General features: G+C 37.5%; 1 protein-coding gene across 4 annotated transcripts in view; it reads left to right on the top strand.

The window, feature by feature from the left end:
• The window catches only part of SUSD1 (sushi domain containing 1), a 48,222-nt gene extending 23,087 nt beyond the window's left edge, over positions 1-25,135 (top strand). For 3 of the 4 annotated variants that reach the window (XM_071802031.1, XM_071802032.1, XM_065861000.2), the window contains 6 exons: positions 68-254; positions 8,323-8,416; positions 9,488-9,743; positions 14,314-14,353; positions 17,156-17,249; positions 19,909-20,880. In XM_071802031.1, the coding sequence (XP_071658132.1) occupies positions 68-254; positions 8,323-8,416; positions 9,488-9,743; positions 14,314-14,353; positions 17,156-17,249; positions 19,909-20,047 (810 nt within the window). In that variant the 3' untranslated portion in view covers positions 20,048-20,880. Of the gene's footprint in view, positions 1-67; positions 255-8,322; positions 8,417-9,487; positions 9,744-14,313; positions 14,354-17,155; positions 17,250-19,908; positions 20,881-23,515 lie in introns of those variants that run through there. The other variant, XR_011736402.1, reaches the window with a different exon arrangement.
• The last annotated feature ends 319 nt before the right edge of the window (positions 25,136-25,454 follow it).

Here is a 25,454-nt window from a genome sequence, read left to right on the forward strand (position 1 = left end):
AGCATGACATGGCTGAATGAAAGTGATAATATTAAAACAGTTCCATGCCATGATTGTTTCGTTACAGTTTCACGTGCAAGGCCAACGTTGGTATCAGAAGGAGTTCTCTCATGAAATGACCTTCAACCTTACCACACACAAGCAGGCTCCAGAAGTTTGTTTTGATTTGCAGCCAGGCACCAATTACTCTGTTAATATTTCCATGGTAGCACTGAATTTTTCACTGCTCATTTCCATGACAACGCAAATCACAGGTAGGTCCTGCTGTTTATTTTATGTATTTACAAAAGCACCTGCGGGGGCAAGAAGCTGAAGTTAAACAACACTGTTGATCTCAGTGCTGTGTACTGGGTTGTCAAAGTTTCTCTTTCCATGCTCAAAATTTTTCATTGTTGTTTGTTTTCGAAGATTTCATAGAATTGACAGTTCAGCAGCAGAAGGGGGAGAGAAATGGGTGTGTGGTGTTTTGAAGTGTCATTTTGGTGCAGCAGGGAAAAAATAATTTGATGGGTTAGACATGAGATTTGTATCTAGGGAAGCTGGGGTAAATACCCTGCCCTGCTAGAAGCTAAGTCGCTTTTTCAGTTTGAGTTCTCTCCACTGTGAAGTGGAGATATAGCACAACTGCACTTTGTATTGAGTGTTTGTGACAACAAATATCAGTAAAGTCTGCAAGGACCCAAAGTACAGAGGGCCCTGGAAGTACCTCAGACAGACACCTTCATGTCTAATTGGTAGAGTGCAAAATATAAAAAGCATTTGAGCAAATAAGGTTCTGTAGGGAGAGTCTTGGCTTTGCTGTTTAGCAAGATACTTACATTGCACTAAAACGCTACGATTAAAAAAAAAAAAAATGTCATTTTTTTAGCCCATTTTTTGTTCAGAGCAGTCTTGCACCATCCCTGTACTGTCAGACTTTCTGTATTAGGTTATTAGTGTTACACTGTGAAGCGCAGTGTTTGGTGCTGATATCACTCTTCCCATTGGGGACACAAATCGGAATAGGTAAGAAACGTGAAAGCTCTCTGAGTGTCTGTAATGTCCAGCCACTAGATGGAACCGGTTCTCTTCTAACTGCTTATGAAGAACCGGGGATTTCTGGTGGTTTTGAAATTGATACTATTACGGTATTTTTAAAAGTAAATCTAGGGTTTTTAAGCTTCACAAAGGCAAAACATATCTTGTTTCCTAAAGATGCTGTTTAGGATATACATTTACCTGGATTTACGTTAAATGACAGCAACCATTTCATAATTCCTTTTCAGGAGTTTGCTAGCTTTCACTTGAAGGTAGCAGCCATGAGTACATGTAGCTTTGTAAAAACTAATAAGCTGTCTCAGAATTTGGTTGACTGAAGTAATTTTTTAATACATACCCAAAGAAAAGGCATAGCTCTTTACTCTGTCATCCTGTGGTATTTCCTAAAGTCTGCAGGATTGCGTCAGGTCACTTACTCAGCTGAGCTCTAGAGAACACTCTGCAGCAGGTGCTGTGTGAAGTTGTATTTGTGCCTTGGCAGCTGGCATGTTTCCCTCTCTGCTGAGTTGGTGCTTAACAAGTGCCCCAGAAAAGGCCTTCGTACAAAAGTTAGGTCATTTCCATTTTGAAATAAGATCCTGTGGCACAAGCCATTTTATATGTGGTAGTTACTCTTTTCAATGAGAAATAAAAGGTATGTGTTGCTCTGTCATTAGGAATCTTGAACTAAAATCTGCCATGCAGATTTGTGTTGTGGTTTGTTGTTTGTTTATATTGTGTTGTGGTTTGTTGTTTATTTGTTTGGTTTTTTAATGGAAGTGAAAAAATCAAAGTAGGCCTTTTTGCAGTTGAAATTGAGTGAAAATTAAAAAGCCAAGAGTGATCATGCTCCAAAGCTCACTAAATAATTATAATCTAAATGATATTATTTTTGTTGCTATTTCAGCTTATCCAAGATGAAAAAGATACAGTTGAAGTAATTCTTCTGACAGTGTCTCTTTGACTTCTGTGCCTTATGTTTCAGGAATTGCATTATCTGTACAAGCAATTTAATTTAAAAATCTATTTATAATTTTAGAGTGGATGTATAATTTGATTCTTCATTTGTCCGGTTATTTTGTGACCATGTATGTTGTTAAACCAGATAGTTGTGGTTTGGTGGTTGAAATGATCACTGTTTTATCTGCCAACTTAAGTCTGAAAAGTGTTTTCTGACTCTGATTGTTTTCTGGCTAAATAGTACTGTAGAAATGTGAGATACAGCTTAAGCACAGAGGCTTCAAGGAATCTGAGACTTACAAAAGTGTTTTACTGTTACTGTACTGGAGGTGGCCTCATTTGTTGCCTAAGGTTTCGTATTGCACCCTTTAACAAATGCACAGTCGGTTGGTCTGTTTGCCCAGTTATGGGCAAATTCAGATGTTGTATCTCTTTGACTGGCACATGCCTCCTGCATTTTGAGTTAGGGAAATCTTAACAGTCAAGTTTCAAGTACTGTGAAGAGACATGTCCCAGATGGTTAGATGAGTACTGCGTAACAGACTTGATTTCCTGACAATGGATAGACATCCGTATAAATTCTTAAAGACTGTTTCAGAATACAATAAGCATGTAAATCCTAGAGATAAGGCTGGGTCTTTTTTCAAAGAGGAAGATTTGTAAATGCATGTTAAGAAAGCTACTTCTATATTCTAAGTATCTATACATCTCCTGAATGAGGATATATTATATCCATAGTATTTCTAAAGAAAAAAAACCCTAAAACTTAGGGTTTAGAAGCCTGCTTTTCTCCCTGGCAAGTAGCATCCTTTAAAAATACTTCTGTGATGAGCACAAACTTGATTTTGCCCATCATCTTGTGGATGGTAAATATAGTCTAGCACATGCTTCGTGGATCATTGAAATTCTGCTCTTTTCACACTTCCAGTAACAGACATATTGCAAGTCTTTTGTGTCTTCTTAGCTTACTTCAGACATACTCTCAGCACATGTCTACTTGAGATAGGAAGTTGAGTCAATTATGAAAAATGATTAGGCAATTATTATATTACAGTTGTAAAAAGATGGTGGCAACATTGTCTTTTAAGCAAGAAGGGCGTTCATATCAGTTTATAAGGAAGGAGTCTCTTGTGGGTGTACTTTCTCATTCATTCTTTCTGTCCTACACCGGGTCTGTATCTTTCCATTTTTGAAGATCATTTATTAAGGCATGCTTAGACAAGACATGGTTAATTTCATTATTTGTTTTCACATATGAATTCAAGAAGGCTGAATTTTGTAACCATTTACACGTGTTTGAAAAACAGAATAATAAAGAGCTAATGCTTTTGGTTTTGCTTCTAATGTCATAAATAAGAGTAATTTCTTCAGTTGAGCTGCATAAAAATACTGTTGGTATTTGAATCTCTTTGCAAGTTTTGCTTTGGCATAGATTCTATATGATGGATGCGACAAAATTGTGGTCTTTGGGAACTTCATGAATGCCTACTTATTTACAGTGTCTGCCTATCATTTTTCAGTTTGGAGCAGAACATTGTGACAGAATGTTTTCTTGACACTAGAAACAGATATTTTGTGACTGAATTACTGGATTACATTTCCTCTTATAAAATAATTCATATTAGATTCAATGATGATTTCTGATTACTCTTCCTACTCTCAATTTTTAGCTTAGAATCAAGGTGTATTTTGAGTTGGTTCTATGCTTACTGTTTCCACATGCTGCCATTTCTACATACTTGTACATGCAATTTCCAGTGGGTTTGGGTAGCTTTGACCTCGAGCCTGTGTACGTCAGACAGTTGTAATAGTTCCCATGTTTCTCAGCAGCTGTTCTTTTTGGTTTATTTCAGGGTTTCCCTGCAGGCCACATACTCTTGAATATGTATTGTCTCTCTCTTTGTATGAACACGTAAGTCAGAAAGTAGACTCATAAACAGGGAGTCTAGAAAGCTACTTGAACTAGAAGAATGAGTTCCATCACATAATGAGTATAATCTTCCAGAGCTCTGCACTTTTGTCTCAGTATGTGAAAGTGTATGACATTACAGATCCGTTTGTGATGTCTAATTTGTTTGCCCACCCATAGATGTAGACACACACAGAAAAGACACATTGTTCTTCTCTCTTGTATGATGGAAAAGGTTTACATTCATTCTTTCATAAAGGGACTGCTTTAAGTTCTGAGAAAAAGAGCAAAAGACTAAACCTACTTCTTAGTGAAGAAATGAAAGACGGTTGGAGATGTGGTGCTCTGACAGTGCATCACGTACCTGCAGAGAGATAGTCCATCACAGTGTGCAGCTTCAGATGTGCAGCACAAATGTTGCAAAGAAGGGAGTTTCTAATTTGTCTAATGGGGAAAGGGGAGTGATTTTAAACCTGAACGTGATATTTTTTTTTTTTTAATGTAGGTAGGAAATTAGATGAGAATCCTGAAAACACTTCCATACGCATGTTAATGCATACACTTTTAATTTTCATGTAGACACTATTCAAATGCATGATATTTAATTTTATATGAACTCCACCTCTCTGTTATATAAAGAATTTTTTCTTGAATATTTGTGAAGTCATGATCATTCTGATCACATCTATCAATCTGTTTACAAAATGCTTGATATAGATGGTACAGTTTATAGCCAATGCTCTACATGCTGAACAAAATTATTTCCTTATTCAGTCTTTTCTGTCTGTGTGAACTGGGAGTTCTTTAATATTGCTTCAGGTAGTCCTTTAAGTAGTTATAGTGATGTATGTGCATCAGCCTTTTTGTTGTTCTCAACATGTTAGCGTAATTAGCATTAAGTAAAATAGATGAAATGCAAATGAGGAAAAAAAACAATGCAAGTATAGGCTAAGATGGGGAGAAAGATAGATTGTAAGCTCTTTTTGCTATGAATTTATACATGAAAATGTCACATGTACACTCTGCTACTATCTCCATTTTTAAGATACAATCTTTAAAGATTTAAATAATTATTTTCTGTAGATGTGTTCTTGGTTTATTTAACCTACTTCCTTCTCTCCCTTCTTTAAGTAATGTCTTTCTCCAAGTTAAAAATTTATTCTTAGTTTTTGTTAAAGCAATTAATCTGTAATATGTAAACCTAATTACTCTTCAGACAGTAATAAAAATGGTTAAAGAAGCTTTTTGATTGCATCAGTACCTCTACCCTAAAAAAATACAGCAGTGTTTATGACTTCCTTGTTTTAAAATGCAGTAAAAAATTTTTTGGACGTAAAGCCCTCAAGTAACCATTGTTTGCAGGAAATGAAGATCACGCAAATCGCATTATTTCAGGAAAGGGTTATATCAGTTAGAACTTGGCCTTAAGAGAAATCTTTCATTTGACTTCCTTGAACTTGGTTTTGGACTTTGATGTTCAATTTCATTATTCTATTTTTAAAGCTTTATGATTAGCACAAAATGGTGAAGGGATGCTGTAGAGAGGGCTATGCTGGCACCAAGCTAAAGATTTTTCAGTAAGGCAGAAATCATTCAGTTTAACAGGTTTTAGTGCATATCCATATGTAGAGTGGGACAGAAATGGGTTTGTGCATTCATTTTTGACCTGTCTGTGTACAGGAAACTTGAAACCTTTCTTGCCAGCATTATATGTGCAAAGGTAAGTAGCACAGTGTTGTCCCAGAGTTACAGCTTCAGAGCTTAACAAAGGATGAGATGACAGGAAAGGCTTTAAATATTCCTGTTATCACTACTGGAGAATGTCATAAAAGGGTCATGTTCCTTGCATTGCGACAGTTTGCCTCTGTGGTCCTTGGTTATTGGCAAAAACCAGGGCTTTAAAACAAGAAGTAAACAGCATATTTCCAGGATTAAAGAAATAAATGTAGCTCTTCCATTGCGAAATGCTTTCATTATAAGTAATAGTAAAGTGCTCCCAATGTGATAGCTTCTTCTGAAGCGCGTGATTACAGTATAACACTGAGTGAGCGTTTGCTCCCGTGTTGAGGCGTGTGCTGTTTGCAATCATAGGCACCTCCTAGCTGGTCTTTCCTGCAACCTGACCTCGAGTTCAGAGGGAGACTGAGCGCATGGATTCTTATTGCAGAAAATGAGCCTCAGTATGAAATGTCCAAGTGTTAGTAACATAGCACTGCTATGACAGTGGAGTACTTCGAGTGGCGCTATCTCAGGATGCGCTTGTGTTTCTTGCTGTGTTCTTCTGTGTATTCCTGGTGCTGCTACAGATATGTTAGTCTGTTCTACTAGTGAAGAGTGAAAAAACCAACCAAACCAAAAAGCTACCCTGTCTCTGACAGAGGGAAGCCACTGCAGAACATTAAGGATTTGCTAGATACTAATCTTGTTTCAATCCTAACCATTCATAGCTGTTTTCTTCACTGGTAGTTCACTCATAGCCTGGTTTTGAAGAGGACCTGGTGAAGGGAACTACCAGAGCAATTCATATGGCTCAGTAAGCTTTCCAGAGGTACACTGGAGGATGATTTTTGCCAAGATCAAGGTGGGGTTCTTCTTGCTAGGGATGCTTGTATGGCCTCTTGTCTTTATTTTAGGCACACTGTGCTTAAGTTGTTCCTTTTCTATGTTTCATCGGTTTAAAGCAGAGATCATGTAGGCTTTCAAATTTATTTTTCATAGGCTAAAAAGACAAGCTTTTGGTTCCCTGTTGAAAGACAATTTCTCCTTTGTTTGGATCTTTCTTGTAGCCATCCTGTGCACTGATTTCACTTACTGTGCTGGACTGGTGACTGGAACTTCAGACACTGAAATGATCACTCCTGGGCCTTCTGTACCTCTAGGGGTACTATTCTAGAGTTACAGAAATCTTGTTTCGCAGCCTTTTTGTTTTGTTTTTGTTTTCTGTTATGATTTTGGTGACTAACACTCATTCTGAGATGTACTAATATACTCTTCCGACTACTCAAAGGAGTTTACAACATATAGCAAAAAAATTTTGTTAGTAGCCCCAGGTGTATCACCTTGTACTTTTTAGGGGTGGATTTCATCCTGGTTCTGCAAAACAACAGCTACAAAGGTGATTCAGTTCTTCTTGTGTAATGTCTCCATACTGCTTTTATTGTACACTAACACTGAGAAGCAAAATTCATCTGTACACACCTGGATTTTGCACCATGATTGTTAACAAAATGCCAGACTTAGTACTTACTTTGTTTGGTCTTGGTGGAACTCCTCTAATAAACTTCCTGCACCCTGGTACTTCTCCTTCCAACATGCTGTATTTTGCTGGCTCCCTATTTATCAGTTATTTACCAGTTATTTGCCCACTTCAGAGTTTTGCTACCAAGCCTCTTTTTCTCCTGCTGAACTAATGATTTTCTACGTTTCAACATATATGTGCAGATGTCTGTATTCCAGCTGTTTTAAAAATACACGCATCTCAGCAAGCAATGCCTGATGTGACCTAACTGCAGCAAATTTGCATGAATTTTGTTTGGTTTGTCTCCATGGCACTGATTATTCTTTCTAACAGTGATCTCTAGCCTTGGTTTTCTGTATATGAGCATTTCTGTATATTTCTGTATATGAGCATTTCTGTATCTGCATTTGTTACATCAGGAGCTTGGTAGACCAGTCTTCAAACAGCCATACCTGTAAATATCTCTGCTAGTTCTTTTGGACTTCTGGGGTAGGTAGTATTTGTGCTTCACACTCTGCCGCCTTGGTTTTACACACTGAAGTTCTTTTGTTTTTTCTTCCAGACTGATAGCAGTAATTTCCATTACCACGGCACTGGTCTCTGTCATTGCCATTGAAATTAGAGGCAGAAGTGTCTGTTCAGTTTTGGTGTTGATGCAAATTCCCACTAAAACAAATTACAGCTCTGTACGCATATTTAAATCCAGTTTAAGGGGTGGATATTGCTAGCTGACTGTGAGCAGTAACTAAGGAAGTTGCCTTCTTGAAAATGTTTTTGGCGTTAGTTCTCCTTTATTCATTCTTTTTAATTATTTCTTGCAGTGGGTTGTGTGATTGCAGTTTCATCTTTTTCTTATTGACCATTTCAGTTAGTGTAATAAATAATACTGCTTCTTCCAACAAATCTTTCCTGTCTTGTTTCTCTGTGGTCTGTCACCATTTGGGGGCATATCTGTTTTCGCTGTCTGTCAGATAAACTTCAATACAGGGGTTTGAGTTGGGCTTGCCATACCATCATGCTCTTATTTGTTTTATTTTAGTTTTACTTGACCAGACTATGTTGCCTGCAGGCTGTAACAGTCAGGAGTTTGAGGCTAAGTTGACAGAAGAAGTTTTTGGGGAAAAAAATAGCTAGGGACCCTCATGCCTGAAATATTTCTGAAACCTCTCTGAAGCACTGCTGTTTGTTTACCTTTTAGATCCCCCTTTCCCAGATGTAGAATTTGTGGCAGTAAAAGGTTCTGCACCCTTGCTCAGACTTCGGAAAGCAGAAGATCGAAATGGACCGATCAGGTTTGTCTCTGTGCACTCTTCACCCTTTCAAGAAACATTCTGCAGATTTATGTTACTTACATACTGGATTTTTTTTCTGGGGGTTAGATTATTTGTATTAGAAAGTAGAGAAAACTTAAGCTGTAACTCCCAGTTTCTTGTCCCTTAGCAGAGTAATATTTGGCTTCAGATTCTTCCCTGCTTTCTGGTTTGGATAATTCTGAGGTTTTGCTGTTGGTTTTGTTGTTTTTTCTTTTTTATTTTTTCCTTTGTTCACTGTGAAGCCACAATAGGTTGTTATTGATGGGTCCAAGCACAGCTCTAAGCAAGTAATTTTTCTTTTCCAACAAACTCATGCAGGCAGTACATTTTTTTTTCTAATATCCAGAAGCAGTGGTGAACCATTTATGCATATTCTGAAATAGTGTTTTCTTATTAGTGTATTACTACCAAGATGTACGTCTAGAGAAAAAGGATTTACACCTTACGAAGTGCTGTTTGTGATAGAAGGAAAGAGTAATTGTAACTCAACATTGCATAAAAGCAGAAAATATTTGAGAGCTAGTAATGTTTCAGGAATTGAGTTGTGTAATAGCACTAGTAATTAGTCTTTCTATGGTTGGATACCATAGACTAAACATTGATTTGAGAGGTCTGAAGACAGATTTTATTAATTGTTTACAAATTCTATCTGTCCTTTCCTTCTTTAAACAGAAACATCTTGTTTCTGGGAAATTATGAATCGTTTTAGAGACCAATGATGATGTTTTGTAGGTGAACTTAAGTGTTAGATTAGAGGAGCAAGAAATAGCCTGCAATAACTCAGTTTGCTCTTCTGAGCAACATGAATGAACATGTGAAGTTAGTGTCCATTTGATGAGAAGAATCAGCTCTGAGCTGTGCATGCAGTGCTTTTGTTTCAAAATGCAGTGGAACACAGCAAAATTTTAGTGTAAGATGAGTTCAATTGGGCATTGAGAATAAAAAGCAGTTAAGGGGTTACAAGTAGAAAAGACAATGAATTAATGACTGTCTGATGTATAGTACATTGAATTGAGGGCTAATATTTACTTTTTTTTTGTTTCACTCTAGTCTTTATCAAGTGATTGTGCTTCCTCTGGGTTTGCAAAGCACTTTTATTTGTGACTCCTTTGCTGCTGCAACTTTCTTTGGTAACACCACTGACGCTAAAGGATATGTGGCAGCTGAATTCCGGGCAAAGGATGTTGCTGATAACATGTCAATTGCTCTTGGAGACAGACATTACTACGGGAAGTTTTATAATGCTCCTTTAAAGCTGGGAGAAGAGTATTGTGTTGTTTTGAGAATAATAAGTGAATGGAATAAGGTAATGGATGTTTTAAAACCTTTTATTTATACCTGTCAAATGATATGTTGCTGGGAAAAAAAGAGGAAAATGTTCACTTTGTGTTAAATTTTTTATGATGTTGTAAGGATCTGTTAGTTGACAGAATTAGATTAGATCTGAAGCTCTTTAAATAACTCTTCTCATTCTTTACAGATATTTGTGTCATTGTAATGTTAGAGCAACTTAGGATGCCAAAAGGCAAACAGTGGAAAAAAATGAAAATGAAGGGCCATCACTACCCTCAGTAACTGAGAGTGTCTATATTGGGCCAGGAGTTAATGAAAGAGATTAGTATGAGAGTATGAAAATTGCTCCTTTGCAATGAAAAACTCAGCCATTTTTTAATGGAATGTTTTATAGTGAAGTATTCCAGTTCTCCAAATGACAAGGAAAAATGACAAGGAAAAATACCTTCCCAGTAGCAATAAATTTCAACTCCAGCTCCCTTGGGAAAGCCTTCTGGGGAAAAAGGCATGTTACTAGCATTATTTTTTGTAATTGTAAAGTAAATATGTATTTTAATTAGAAACAAAAACACATCTCACCTGTTTAGTGCTACAGTGTTTTGCTTCCTATTATGTCATTCTGCCAGTAGTTTTCTAGTCATTATCTATCTCAGGGGTCAACAGCTTGTAATTTTTTTATAACATAAGTCTCAGCAGTGGGAAGTTTTTCTCATATGGGCCAGGTGGTAGATTTTTCATGTGCATACATTTCCTGAATGTCAAAAAAAAAAAAAAAAAAAAAAAGAACAAAGCAACCTATACTAAATTAAAACATGCTTAAACAGTGCCTCACCCTGCCACCCCAAAAATTAAAATAGAGTTTTGGGCTTTGTGTATACAGCACAAAGCAGGGAGGCATGCAAAAACTCATCTGTGAGTCACTTGTAAATAATCTTGGAAGCCTACACACAAATCTCAGTAAGTGAAACCAACTTCTATTAAGAAATATAACTCTGCTTCAGTCCAAAGTGAGTGAAGTAAAACAAGTACATGTAATAGCTGTTACTGCTATCTGCTGATCTGTGCAGTGTATGTTTTTTGTGGCATCTACTTTAACAATAGTGTAAGAAGCTTTTATAGCACAGATAAGATGTTTTCTGATCCTGATACAAGTCTGTTGTCGTAAATTTTTGATTGTGTGAGTGAATAAATAGGGAAATTACATTTGAAAGCATTCGGTTCATAAAGAATTTTAAGTTAGCCCAAAATATCCTGGAATTTGGACAACCATAAATTTTAGAGAAATTTACTCTGTGGAACAGGATTGTTAATCACTCAAATGTATACAAGTTTAGCCACTTCAGGCACTCCTACATACATCCTTGAGCTCTGTTTATTTATTTTTGGGTTTTATGCACTGGTTTCCCTAGCTCTTTCCCTTTGGTATTTTCTGATGCTGAGGAACATTTCCTATTATAACTTCTGTTGAGGCTTTTCTTACTCAGAACAGTGCACATTGGTTATGCATCTCTAGCAACTGTTTGTTAAACAGCTTCTAAATTACATTATTCTTTCTCTTTCATATAAATTATTTCCTGATGTTTCATCTTTAGCATTGGGAGATATATTTTCTAGGCCACTGATTTAATGGAATATTATTACTGTTGTTTGTAGAAGTTACTCTTTGCTTCCTCGCATTTAAAATGCATCACCTTCTTGGTATACACTTTTCTGTATGACTTTTGTTACTTGATGAAGTACACAAAGTTACATACAACATTTATAAATAATTGTAAGGATTGCAAATCCCAAACAACTTTGCTTCTCAGCTATTCTTTGCAATGGACCTTAGACATGTGGCTCAGAACTCCTGGTTTATCTTCAATTCTCATGCTTTTGTATTTTGTGTCATTGTTGGCATTGAGAAGTTAAAGGAATCCTGATTTATAAGTTGGGGGTTGTTGAGTTTTGAGAATTTCTGAAAATCCGATTACTTAGGTAACCAAATTTGGATTCAAGAGTTAATACTTAAAAGTCTACTTAAAAAAAACCCAAACCAAACCAAAAACCAGACTGCTCTTTAATTGGCCTTCAATTATTAACACACATGAAATCAGCATTTCTGTAGTGTGTTTAACTTGTGAACACATTTCCACTTGAATACAGACACATAAAAAATATAGTTCATAGCCTCCTAACTCATGTTGCCTTTATTGTACTTTTATGTCATCTTCCAGAACCTCTTCTGGCTCCAGACCCCTTCATGCTGAGAATGGTGTGATTTCTACAATACATGCTGCAAAATCATGCCTTGATTGTGACTTTTTGTTACCATTATTCCTTAGTATAACTGACAAATTTTTTTTGTGGTAAGGGTGGGAAAATCACTTCAGATAAAATTGTGTAGACACAGCTGAGACAAGTAAGCTGTCCTGTTTCACTGAGAGCATGTACATTTATCCCCATCTCAGATTTGCAGGTCCTAAGAAAGGTGCCTGCTGCATGGTTTTTACTTTCAGTTTATTTTTCAAGGTAGAGGATTTAAAATGCATGTTTCATTTGTACAAGATATTCAGATGTATTAAAAGGCTGATCTGAGGAGACTGTTGAGGATGTAGAAGGAAAACAGTTAGGAAGTTGGAGATACTGGAAATTACCATTTTCCGTATTACTGAATTTGGCAGTTGGAGTATGGGGATGATGGAGACCAAGGGAGAATTTGGAAACAGACAAGAATTTACTGTCATTATCATGCAAACCTTGCTTAGGTGGAACAAATTGTCCGCTCTTGGAGGTGTCCTGCTCCATGAGGGATACTGCTAATTAAATAACTCAGACCCATCTGGTACCTATTTTAATCTCCAATTATTACTTTATGAATTCCATGCTGAGCAGAGAACCAAGGCTCATACTGAAGGGCAAGAACTAAAAAAGAAATGTTAGGAGTTTAAACTTATTTGACATTAATTTCCTTAACAAAACTTATTTGAGATTAATTTATTTAGCATACATTTTGTACAGTGTCAGCATCAGCTTTTTTGGATCAAACAGTTTATCCATGCAACAGGAGTAAGAGCAGGCCTGTGAAAGGTGAAAATGACATACAGTCTTCTCAGGAAAAATGCTGTAAGCTTTTTGAAAAAATGGAATCAAAATTACCCCCATTGTGAGAAGAGTCTGTTAAAATTAGCCTAATAAAAAATCAGATTATAAATGTGCATATGCATGGCAAAAATGTTTTCTCTTTTCTCCAGAACTCTTTTAAGTGTGTGGCTATGGAAGGGCTTTCTATGTCCAGTTTCGCTACCTGTGAATATCCAAGTTGAAATATGGCCTTTGAGATCTGTGGACATTGAAGTATTTGGAGGAGTAATTTCACTGATAACTATCTGGGAAGGTGCTAATTCATCAGAGGAAGGGGTTTATGATTTAGTGCAAAGTGCAGATCAGTGCAATGCTGAGATTCCTGGTAACTTCTCAGATATGAAGGAGATGACTGATTTCCTGCAAACTGCTGTGTGCCACAGAGGTAGCTATATCAAGATGATGGCACTCACAACATTGCCTCCAGCATCTGGCATTTGTTTGAGTTTTTAAATCCACCCCTTGTTCCTTTATCTCCCTCTCCTAAGAGGATTTTCTTTGTCAGTGTTTTGTCTTTTTAAATAACCAAAAATTTCTTATAAAAAATGAGTTTAAGAAACACTGAGAGTCCACAATTCAGCATGCAGACACACAAAAGTAAGATTAGGCTTATAAATGTGCCTTTGTCCTTTTGTGCAAATGCCTCAAAATGTAGCTTGCCATTTTATGGAAACATACTGTTATTCAGAGCAACATAATATGCATTTTGCCAAAACATGAAAAATATATGGGTATGTATTCTTTGAATGTCTATGAAAATCATTTAGTAGGAAAGTACGCATAGAAGCAGTACAAAAATAGACTTCTCAGTAATTATACAATAGACAATAGAACTTCGAATAGAACTTCTTGTCTATGTATGAGTGTGAAGTGCTGGGGGGAAAAAGATGTGCTGGAGCCAAAGCTTACTGTGAAAAACCCACAAACTTGTTAAACACATGCAAAGGCAGATTGCTAATAAACTTTTATTCAACTATTGTGAACATTGACTACTATAAGTCTTCAATACAAGTTGTTAAAAATTACCAAGCAAGTTTTCATAACTGAAGAAACTCTACATCTAATGTTTGAAAAAAATGCTATTAAGTACTGTATTTTAACATGTATTCTAAATGAGGATAGGGCTAATACATCATATTCATCCTTATTTTAGCATTTAATAAATTCTGAATTCTTATCCAAGCAGCTTCAAAGATCCTTTCATGTTACTTGTGTGCCTAGGTTGCAGAAAGAAAGGAAGAGTGATGATCTAGAAAACTAGAGCCAGCCTTTCATCAAATCCTATCTTTATATTTTATAAGCTTTTCAGACAAGCCAGAGGCTGCTATCAGGCAAATAACTAACTCAGTTTTCAGTAGTAATAAAATACATTATGTTGTGGATGGCTGCTCTTGCGGAGGGTGTTAGCGTTAATAAATTTATCTTATGAGAAACAGAGATTTTTATGTTTTCTTTTTCAGGTGAGAACACAGTCCTGTGCTGTTTGGGCACAAATTAAAAGTAAGTCAGTTTTTCCTTCAGTGAGACAACAGAAGTTTTGTGGCTATGCTTGACAGCATAAATTGATAATTGTTGTGGCTGTTTCCTCATTTGCCATTAATGACTGATTGACTTTGAGGGCTGGAAAGATGAGAGGCAGAAAAGTTGCCTTGCTCTTTGGTATTCCATTCTAATTGGTTCAGTAATCCATTCTAAAGTGGATTCTCTGGTTTATCCCTTGTTTTCAGTATGACTCGTTCTATGTATCACTTCTAAATCTTTACAGCAATTTTTGTGCACAAAGCGTCTGTAGCACAGAAGATGTGAAATTTTAGAAAAAAAATAAGAAAAATATGGCTAATCTTTGTGCTTGGAAGTACAGTTTCTTAAAAATACACTGCCATAACTGTAAAAGCCAATTAATTTCTCGGCATGGTTTTATCCTTGTTTTTCTTTTTGACTATAAAATGTTGCCTGTGAATGAGTTTACCTCAGAGGAGTTCGGAATCCACTAGACATCCAGTTTCCGTCCTTTCCACCGTGGTAGAAAGTACTCTTTTCACCAACTTCATCAGGTTTCAGCAAAGTGGAACCAGCTTCATCAGGTTTCCTGACAAAGTGGAACCACTGGAGTCCCCTACAAACTCTAAATTCTGCCTTTGAGTTGAAAGGCTCACAAATTGGAGTTAGAAAATGCAGTGGCTCTGGAAACAGTACTTTGGAATGATAATATATCATGTGGTGCCAGGAGCACCTGAAGTGCATCTCCTCTACTGTTCACAAAACCCTTCTGTGACTGTTGCTATTACTGATCTTCTGGTGACAGCTGTATGTTAATTTCTAGGTTGTGTTTTGTTGTTTACTCATGTGACATGCTTCATTCACTGCCACACTTAGAATAACTAATTTGGGCAGTTTGTGGTTGTGGATGGTCAACTTAATATCAAAGATTCCCTAGATATGAGGGCTCCATTGCTAGAGCTGTACAGGCAAGAACTGTAAAATAACTCTGGAAATACAGAAAACTGTCCTCTTTTGAATTTGTCATTTATGAGCTTACAGAGCATCATCAGAGACTGTCTTACATATAGTTGGATTTTGGCCTTGGAATTAAAAGAATGGGCATTGGAAGATGGGCCTTTGGCCCAAAGTCAGGCCTTTGGCTTTCTGTTGTAAATCTGTTTACCTTCATATTGAATGGATTTCCAGCCAAACAGCACCCATGGTCTGATGTGCTTGTGCAGCTGGAGAGGCTAAGAGTAATTTTGGCTCACCAAACACTTTGAGGAGTGTTTCTTAATTCAACTTGTGTGGAAGGCAAATTTGTAAATTGAATCTAAAGTAAATTGGCCTGTTTCACCTGCTGTCTAGACAAAGCTACATATTGCATGATAAATCGTTGTCATAAAAAGTAGTAGAAAGCTGTTAAAAGCACACTTCCTTCTGTCACAAATAAGTAAAAGGAATTTTGAGTGTGTTAAATATACTATACAATTTATAGGGAAGACAGTTTTGTTACTTGTATGGAGGGCTCTCATCTGGTCTACAGATGCATAACTTGCTTATCGAAACTGGTGTTACAGTGATATAAGGACAGATACAACATTAACCAAAGCTTAACATTCTTGTAGATTGAACAGATTTTCCTTGTAGAGTACCTGTCTGAAATTCTTTATTTTGCCAGACTCACAGCAGGTTTACAGGTGAGAGGTGCTGCACAAATATGAGTGGTACTTCACCGAGCAGTATCATGCAAAGATGGTAAACTGGCCAGGATCTTTTTATGACTTTGTATGATTTTTTCTGCTTCAGATCAATTGTCGAGGTGTTTTGGGTGCGTGCCCAGCCAGCTTTCTGCCGGTGCATTCAGATGAGCCAAAAAAGGGTTCAGTTTAAGTAGAAGAAGTAGCTTTTCTGATGTTTGGGCACTTGGATTCTCATCATGCACATACACAGTATTTTTACTGAATAAGTGCCATTTTTACAAAATTAAAATTTTTTCTAAAACATTAAATACTAATGCTTGCAATATTTGAGAGCCAGCAGAGTTGCGGAATGTTGCAGGAATAAGATCTGGCATCTTAGATGCCCGTGGGGAATCCACTAAGAAATACAGGGTATTTAAAAAAGATGGACCCCAATATGCTTCTTTGAAACTGGGTCTATCTTTTTGAAACACCATGTAGGTAACCTTTGACTAATGCTGAAGATGTGATGGAGGTGGTGGGAAGCAACTGACTTTCTGTTTTCTCAGATTATCTTCACCAGTAGTTCTCAGTAATTCTGGTTTTGACAGCAAATCACTGTAAACCTTCTGTTCTGTCCCTGGGTGGGTTTCAGTATTATGGGCTTGGGTAAGGCTGTAATTGCCAGGCTTATGTCTATTCTGTCACTTGGGGAGGGAAAAAAAAAGAATGGGGAAGAACAGTCATGCCCAGATCATAAAAAAATTGAAGGAGATGCATCAAGCCATTTAATAAAGCACTAGGATTTTCTGGCACCAGAGATGACCTTGGCATATGATGTAGATTAAAATTGCCAGAAATGTTGACATTGAGTATCTAAATGAAAAAAAAAAAAAAAAAAAGGCAGGGTACTGAGGAATGGAGAAGTAGAATAATTTTTGAGATATAGACCATTTAATGTTCCTCAATTGGACAGTAACTACTAGATAGTAAGTTCCATTACTGCTTGACTGAGCAATAAGTCCAGCATCTGAGTTTTGTTACAGAATTTTAGCTTTGAGCAGACTTAATTGGTCAGTCACCAGACTGAAGCTATACTATTTGATGTTCATTCATTTGAATTGTTACTTTATTTCAGATTTATCACCCACTCTGCAATACATGACTGCTGTTGGATTAGGGTCAGTTGCTGCTGTCTGCCTTATACTGTTCCTGTCGTTCTCAGCAGCACGGTATGTATCGTTATTAACTCCAGTTTTGCAGTCCTCTAGTCCTCTAGCACAAAGCTTATGTGTTTGTCTTTTCAGATAGTTTTTTTTTTTTTTTTTCCAGCCTGCTTGCTTTAGGCCTCTTAGGTGGTTAGAAACTATTATCAAGAGTTCCTTCAGTGACCATTAATGCTGTCCATTGCTTGAACTGATGCCCTCTATGTCTATGCAATCACTGGCAAAACATCTGGAATATAGGGGGCTTATCTTAATAAAGGAAGGATTCTGACAGTAAGTAGCATCAGGAATTTAGTTCAAAGGTGTTTTGATTTAATGATAACTAAATAAAGTTTATATGCTGTGCTACTCTAAAAGTGAAGTCATATCAACAGAAACCTTGATGTACTTTTCTTATGTGAGGAACCAATTCCTACCTTTATTCAAAAGGTCTAGAAGGATTGTTTTTCAGTAGCAGTTGATCTTTAGCTAAAAGCCACAACAAAAACGTGTTAGAATTTTGTAAGAAATGTATTTATTTCTGTTTCATGATCCATCATGCAGGGGCAGTAACTTTTTAACTGTCCTGCTTTCAAAGGTACAACAAATGTGTGCCTTTAAATAATTGTGAATGTCTGTGCATGTGTAAAATCAGACTAAAAATATGTCTTTGTTGTTGTTTTAATATGTTTATCAATAAGAGTAGTCTTGTGACTTGTGTCCCTAGAATGGTTGAGAACCTCCAGCTTGGGGGCTGTGAAGTCAAGCATTGGTCTGTTAAACTGCTTATTTGGCATTCAGAAATAGAAGGAGCTAGTCTTTTACAGGGCTGGAGAAATTAGGATCACTTGTAGTTATCTAAATTTCAAATTTGTTCTTACAATCTGAATTCCAAATTAATGATTCCACGGTGTCTTTCTTTAAGTAATTAAAGAAAGGGATCTCATGGTTCCCTTGGCAGTAGGATGCAGTGGTAAACTTGAGCTTGTAGTCTTGATTGTTTTGAAAAGCATTGTCGTAGTCAGCTTTGATGTTTGAGGCAGAAGGGGCTATAACTGTCTCAGTATCAGAACTAGCACTCCTGGCAGAGGGCTTGTTGCAGGAGGAAGGGCATCCCTGGGCTGCCACGGTGTGAAAGGCTTCTCCATTATTTTAGTTTCTCTGGTGAAAATGTGAAAGGGGGATATAAATACTTTTTAAAACCGTGTCAAATCAATTAGCATAATGGTGATAGGAAAGCTGTTTAAGATAATAGGCAGTACTGGAAGAATCATGTGTGAATATGAACCAGTTGTGAATGAGTGTAGAGATTAGATCCTGAACTTCCGTTTCAGTCTTCTTTTAAAAGGAGTGAGACAGAATCCGTGGCAGAAATTAAAGCTGCCCCATCCCAGTAGGAGACAGAAAAGGGAAAACCCATATGTCACTTGTGATAAGACCCATCACAGTGCTCACAAGAGGTAGCTGTAATATTCATTAATAACAAATACTCTTTTAGTTTTAAATAATCATCAGTTTAATGCATTTCTAAGTAAGAATGTAATTTGAAAAAACATGTGAAATCAGCCTTCTGCCCTGTACAGTTGTAAAGCCATGGTGCTGTTTTAGGCACTGTGCTCCAAGAAAGACGCAGCTCATCAGGAAAAAGAGACAAAGGAACTTGACAAGAGAGACATGAAATCTGGCTGATCCAACTGCGAGTAGGGTTAATCTACTGGTGGGTTCCTTAGCCTGGCGGAGAATAAACTGTGAAGCATGATATACAACTACGCAGAGAGCCATTACAGGAAGACAAACTTCCTCCTGTCCATAGTGCCCATGGTACATGGGCCATCCACAGGCAGTATACCCCTGTGATTTTGAACAGTAGGCAAGGGAGGCATGGGAACAGATTTCTACAAATGCTGTAAAACCGTGGCTTCTGGGTGGTCTGCAAGGGCAGGTTAAACTTTTGTCAGGAATGACACAGCTACAGCTGGTCCTGCCATGGTGTGGGGTGAATGGTGTTAGATTATTTCTTGGGGTCCCTGTAAGGTTTCCTGTTCTTCGGCTTCTGTCACAAAAAACCACTGTATTTAAGTGCTCACCAGCTTGCCACATGTCTGCTTCCTCAAATATTATGTTACTGTAGTGGGACAGATTGTGAGTTCCCACTAGCTTGGTTGCTGACAGCAGCTTTAACTGTTCCTCAGTTAGTAAAAGTCTGACTGGATTCACAAAACACACAGTCTGACTGACTGCTGATGTCCTTAGATATTATCAATTTTTTTTCATTTTAAAAATGCATTAGCCCATAGTTGTTATTATTAAGGTGCCTTGTCACACATTGACCTGGCTTCGTTCCTTCTAATCCATTGTTTCACTTAATATGTGATGCCCATTCAGATGCATAAGGACAGTGTCAGCACTTCAGCTTTCTGAAGATCTGCTTTGGGCATAAGTGTTGTCAATGCCAAGGTTTACATAGGCCAGGTAGTCATCAGACCCTATGGGAATGCTTCCTACCCCTCTTGCACTGGCTACAATCTTCAGAATTTATACCAGCACCTCAGGTCTTCAAAAAACTTTAGAAACTCTGTCATTGATTCTATAACATGTATGATGCACGTTCTCTGTCAGGTTCACTCTTGAGTCTTAACTGTTTTTTCAATTATTTTTTTTAAACTGGATTTTTTTCTTTTCACAGCTCTTATCTCCACAGCACAGTGCACTCCCCACCTGCAGCTTTAACCTGCGAGGCTGTACATCTATCTGCTACAATGGATGTGGCACAAACAGGGATTATATCGTCATTCATAGAGACTGAAAATGTCTCTCTTCTCTGATGTGTTATCCTCTGAAGTCAGCATAGAGAAAATGCACTTTTCTTACCAAAGCCAGCATCTATTGGTTATGGATGTATCTACACGACACATATGTAGCATGGGCAACTGGAATGTGTTTGTTACTGGGAGTGACATGTTTGTTGTTTCCCCTTATTTCCACATGGTGTAATATGTAAAGGAGAACCTTCCTTAACAAACAGGTTCGTGTTAGAGACATTAACATGTGTCCTGTGTGTTGGCCACTGACTTTCAGCTAGTCCAGCCACGTGAATGCCTGATGATGAATGTTTGTATTTTACTTTATTACATGAATAATCCCCTGATTCAGTTGAGACTGTCTGAGGATGAACTGCTACTTTAGATACCTTTGGACAGATAAACTGGCCCATTATGAGAGAAAATGCACATCAACTCTTATATCAGATAAAGTGCTTATTGTACTTCCTCAGAATCAAAGTCAAACACTTTAATCAGTCATGGATAATGGTACTGCAGGAACAAGTACAGAGTTGTTAACCATGAAATTGTCAGATTTAAATAGTGTCAGCAACAGATGTGTTCCAGAGATATTGCAGTCATTGCTCATAGCAATTAGCAGTAATTGCAAATAATATACCAATCTATAAAACTGCAGGTTTTTTTGCCAAAAAAGCTGAGCAGTTTTAATGACATGTGAAACTAATTGAAATAAGGAATTATCTGCGTTAAGTGCAGTTTTGCTAATTTCTGTTCTATAATTACAGCTGAGTAAAGCCATTAAATCATTGTCTTGTTAATGAGCTCGTGTGTAACATCTGGTTAGAGTCAATAAAGTACAATTAATCAATTTCCTATGGCATACTCTCAGTTAATATTTTTCTTCTGTAAGAAAGAATCACGTGTCTTTGATTAGTTCCTGCTCAGAAGTTGCTTTGAGATATACTAGCAGAATAATTTTCTGTTAACTGTTGAAATAAAGAAAAAGGGTTTTTTTTTACTCAGTTTGGTAATTTTTTCCAAGTTATGTTTTGCGTGTTAGCACTTTGAATATATTATGCACCTTCTTGGAATTTTAAATGTTTCTGATTCCTGCTGGCTTTATAATTTTAGATGTTCTGTCTCTCTAGGTGGTGTAAGTCCTTTTTTGGTATTTAAAAAGGATATTTTAAAGTGTACAGCAGACTTCATTGTTGGTAGCAGAGAAGAATTGCAGTTGAAGTTATGTGAGAGAGTTTTTAACTGCTGCACCTACCTGGGGTGCCTTTTTCAAATCTGAGCAGATACCATTTCCGTTACCCAGCATTTCCACTGCTCACTAAATCTGCCCTTCAAGTTAAGGTTTCAGTTGTTAGTAGCTGAGTAAGAACTCGCTGGTCTACATTAGTGATTAAGAGCTGGTAATCTTTTCCTTTGCTGGTGAAAGAACAACTGTTCATGCTGGGTTACTGTAACTTGATTTTTTCTGCTGTGGAATGCATTCTCACACATTCTGCTTGTAATTCCCTTTCTCAATGGAACAAGTTGCCAAGGTTTGGCACAGCAGTGTATACTTCTGCATTCTGGTTCATTTTCCAGCAGCTCTGGTCCTGTGAAGTTCGTGAGCAGCTGTTCCTGAAGAAGAGAGAGCTGGAGAGGCAGGAAATTATTTAAAGGGACACAGGTGCCATCCTCTGTGAAAGAAAAACTCATTCACCTTTTATTAAACCAGTTCCAGTGTGTTATTCAAGACCAGGAAGTCCATCTGGTCACTGGGTATAATTGGAAAGTTGGAGGTCTATATGTAACCTTCGTCAAGTAGCTTATTTTCTGTGTGCCTCTTCCTTACATAGCTTGTATTTCCTTTATGTTTTCAGACCAAGGTTTCTTTTCACCAGACATCCACATAGTGTATTTACTGACTCATTTGGACATCTCTGCATAGCAAAGCAGTGCAGCTTAATAATACCCAGGAACAGACCAGTGACAGAGAAGCCATCAGGCAGGACTCCTTGCCATCTTAAGTTCTCCAAGACAGCTACGGTCCTGCAAGTTTCCCTCTTCGCCTCCTTGCTTAGTCTTGGCAGCCTGACCTCTGGCTGAAAGCCTGGCTTCATCTGTTGTGTACTTATCTACCTTCCATCTACATCTGTTTCAGTTTAATGTGGGAAGCATAGAGAAATAATTTAGCCTTGCTCTCAGATAATTGTGCAAATGTTAATAGTTCTTTTGTTACAGCCTCTGTCTTTCAGAAATATTGCTCTATTGCTCTCGAGCTTTCCAATTATATTTTTTAAATTCTTTTTTTAGGGAAAGTAAAAAGTTTTAAACAGTAGGAAATTAAGAAGTAGCTAGAATAGAGGAAGGTTCTTAAAAGTTCTACTGAGGACACTTATTGTAGGACTGGACGAAAGAACAACTTGAAATTATAGTGCGTGTACTTACTTACGTTTGTTAGAGAAACAAGCTTGTACAGTGAATGAATCAGTGAATCAAGAGTACTGCTAATGAAGGCCTGTTCGCTGACATTTCATTAGAAGGAAATATGCCATTATACTAGAAAGGGTTTCACTGCAAAATCTTTAGCCTTCTAATCAAATAGCAGATTTACAAAAATAGTTCATAGGAAAAGACACTCCTAAGAGGTCCCAATTTGAATGGTGGTTTGGAGTTAGAAGTATGTGTCTGTAGGGATGCATTTGCTACTCAGATTTGTAATCCTTGTAGGTGAATTTATGGAATGACCTAGCAGCTCTGTATTTTTTACGTAGCCTTCTGACAGACTAATTGCAACATTGGCATAATCACACCCTCACGTTCTGAGAAGTTCTAGAGACATTTCTAATGATCCTTTACTGCTGTTCCTCCAGTTAACACTGAAATTCTAGTTTTTCTTCCAATGTTTTTTGTTCTGCTTCCTCTGATACCTGTTGCACACCCAGACCAAGTAACGTAAAGCCAACTGAAGCTGCTCTGCTTTTACTGCTGATCTGTACCCATTCATGGTGCCATACTGAGATGTGCTATATTGAGAAACTGTTTAGTTTAGATACATACCACTGTCTGCATTATTTCTGAAAGGTTTTTGTCTATAGAGGAAACAGGAAGTTCTTAGCCCTGGATAAACAATTCCATATAAGATTAAGTTAAACTATTTTTTGTCTTTTTTTTTTTTTTTCTGTAATAGTGAGATAACATGCAGGTTACTGTAAAAATCCAGCATTTATGAATAATTTTGACGGTGTGTTAAATGGAAAAACGTCTTATTGTAAAATAAACTTCCTACTACATGTCACTGGTGGGTCCTTTAAATCTTTTGGTGGGATGTCTTTGATAGAGACAGCCAGAAACCATTCAGGCTTGTTTGTTTGTTTGAGTGTTTATAATCTCATATCAATTGTACCTACAGGGCCAGATATGTGGGCCAGTGTGCTCCTTATTTCTGCATATGATCTCAGATTTAACTGTTCTCCATCAGCATTCCTGCTTCTCAGGTCTTGTGCTGTTTTGCAGGGCCATTTCCTATTCAGCAGAGTTCAGCCAGAGTCCATCCTGAGCTGGCAGACCCACGATGTCTCGCACAGATGGAAGTACTTCTGTTTTAGTGACAGCATCGCTGGGAAGTTACAGAAGTCTCTGAAGAATCCAACTGTTGCATTGCTTGGAAGGACAGAGGTGGTGGCTTTGGATGACATTCTGAGCAGGATCTGAAATCAGCTGGTGATCTCAGAGCTGAGCTCTAGCGGAAAGGAACAAGAGTCAGCACTGCAACAGCACCTCCATGGCTGCCGTCTCTGGCAGCAGGAGAAATGCCTCTATGGACAGCTCAGATGCTTGTTTCTTTTGGCTCTGACAGAGGTGAGGTCTGAGAAGGCAGAGGATCATGACTGTTCATGATACGGTTATTACGGAACTATTTCCACTTTGAGGTAAACAAAAACAGCACCTTTAAGGTCACAAAAAAAGGGAGACTTGCTCTGAAGTTATTTCTTCTCTTCCCTTTCCCTAAGTGTCTGTGTATATTTTTTCCTAGAAATACTGCCTTTGTTCCTGCAGTCTCACAGCTGAATAAGGAAGAGTGACCTTTTATTGGCGTTTTCCCACCTTGAGGCAGCACAATTGATGTATTTCAGTTGCAGTTAATGTTTTATGTTCCCTGGTGTCCTTGCTGGGTCACCACTTAGTGGAAAACTGTAGACATTATACATGTGTAATATATACATGTGTGTATATATATATATATGTAGTTTGTTCTGTTTTTTCATTCACTTAAGAAGTAGCCGAAGATAGATACAGTCAGAATTTCATAGCAAGGTTGGGGAAGTTCAGTTTCTGCCCCCAGGAGTATGAAAAATATTAATAGAGTGGGGAGCAACAGAGGAAGGATTATAGAAATAAAGTCAGTTCTTAACAGAAGGTAACTTCCAAAGGCCCAGATTTTCCTAAGCAGCTTTTAGCCCGAAATGTTTTAGCTTGACTTTGATGACATTTCCTGTAGAAGTCTCTCCTGCAGCCATGCTGGGAGAAGTGAAAAAAGAGCAAAATGTATTGGAGTAGTTTGGTGAAGATGTTTCAAGATAATTGGCAGAAATCAGCTGTGCCACTGCATTGGAAAAAGCCTGATATAACAAGAGTGTAGAGGTGGTACAAGCCAGTTCCCAGCTTTACCTTTCAGCTATGTAAAATTGCTTAATCAATTTGGCTCTTGGCTAAAGAAGATGTCCAAAGTTCAATTCTGTTTTGCATTCCTGTGAATTCTGACCCATTCTAGATATTTTATTTCCATGTGTACGGTTGGCCAGTCCTTTCCTGTAACCCGAGATGTTCATTCAGGCACACAGAGGCAGGTGAATGTGGGATTTCCAGGTGAGCCGCATTTGTAAATATCTGCTGAGAGGCAGATAAATAGTGCTTCAACAGCAGTTCTGCATGTTTGCAGTATACCAGTGTGTTACTGGCAAAAGAATAAGATGATTATTATGGGATTATGCAGCATGTTTCAGAATGTTTTGTGGCTAAATGAAATCTGTATCCTTCCAGTTCTGTTAAATATTACCTTCCTCCATTTATTTTTCATGGCTTTAAGCTGCCAGATGTTAATTTTTGTTACAATAAAACAGACTCAAAATTGGACATACATCCAGCTATTCTGTGGAATTCAACTTTCTTCCTCAGATTGTCATAAAATTCCCTTGAAAGTATGGAATTATCCAGGCTCTCACCTCATGCCATTTGACACTGATCTTTCTAAATTTAGGGCAATGATATATATTTACATTAGTTTAGAATCTGCTTTTATGTTTTAACTCCAGAGAGAAAGAGGAGACCAGACAGAAGAGTAGACTGTGGATTTTTGCAAGAAGATTGAAAGCAATAGCTGTAGGAATGTTTCCTAGTATGGCCACAGCAGTACTTTAAGAATCTTCAGCAGTAATGTTATTTATCCACTGTT

The sequence above is a fragment of the Patagioenas fasciata genome, chromosome Z, assembly GCF_037038585.1.
Source record: "Patagioenas fasciata isolate bPatFas1 chromosome Z, bPatFas1.hap1, whole genome shotgun sequence".
NCBI classification, from domain to species: Eukaryota; Metazoa; Chordata; class Aves; order Columbiformes; family Columbidae; genus Patagioenas; species Patagioenas fasciata.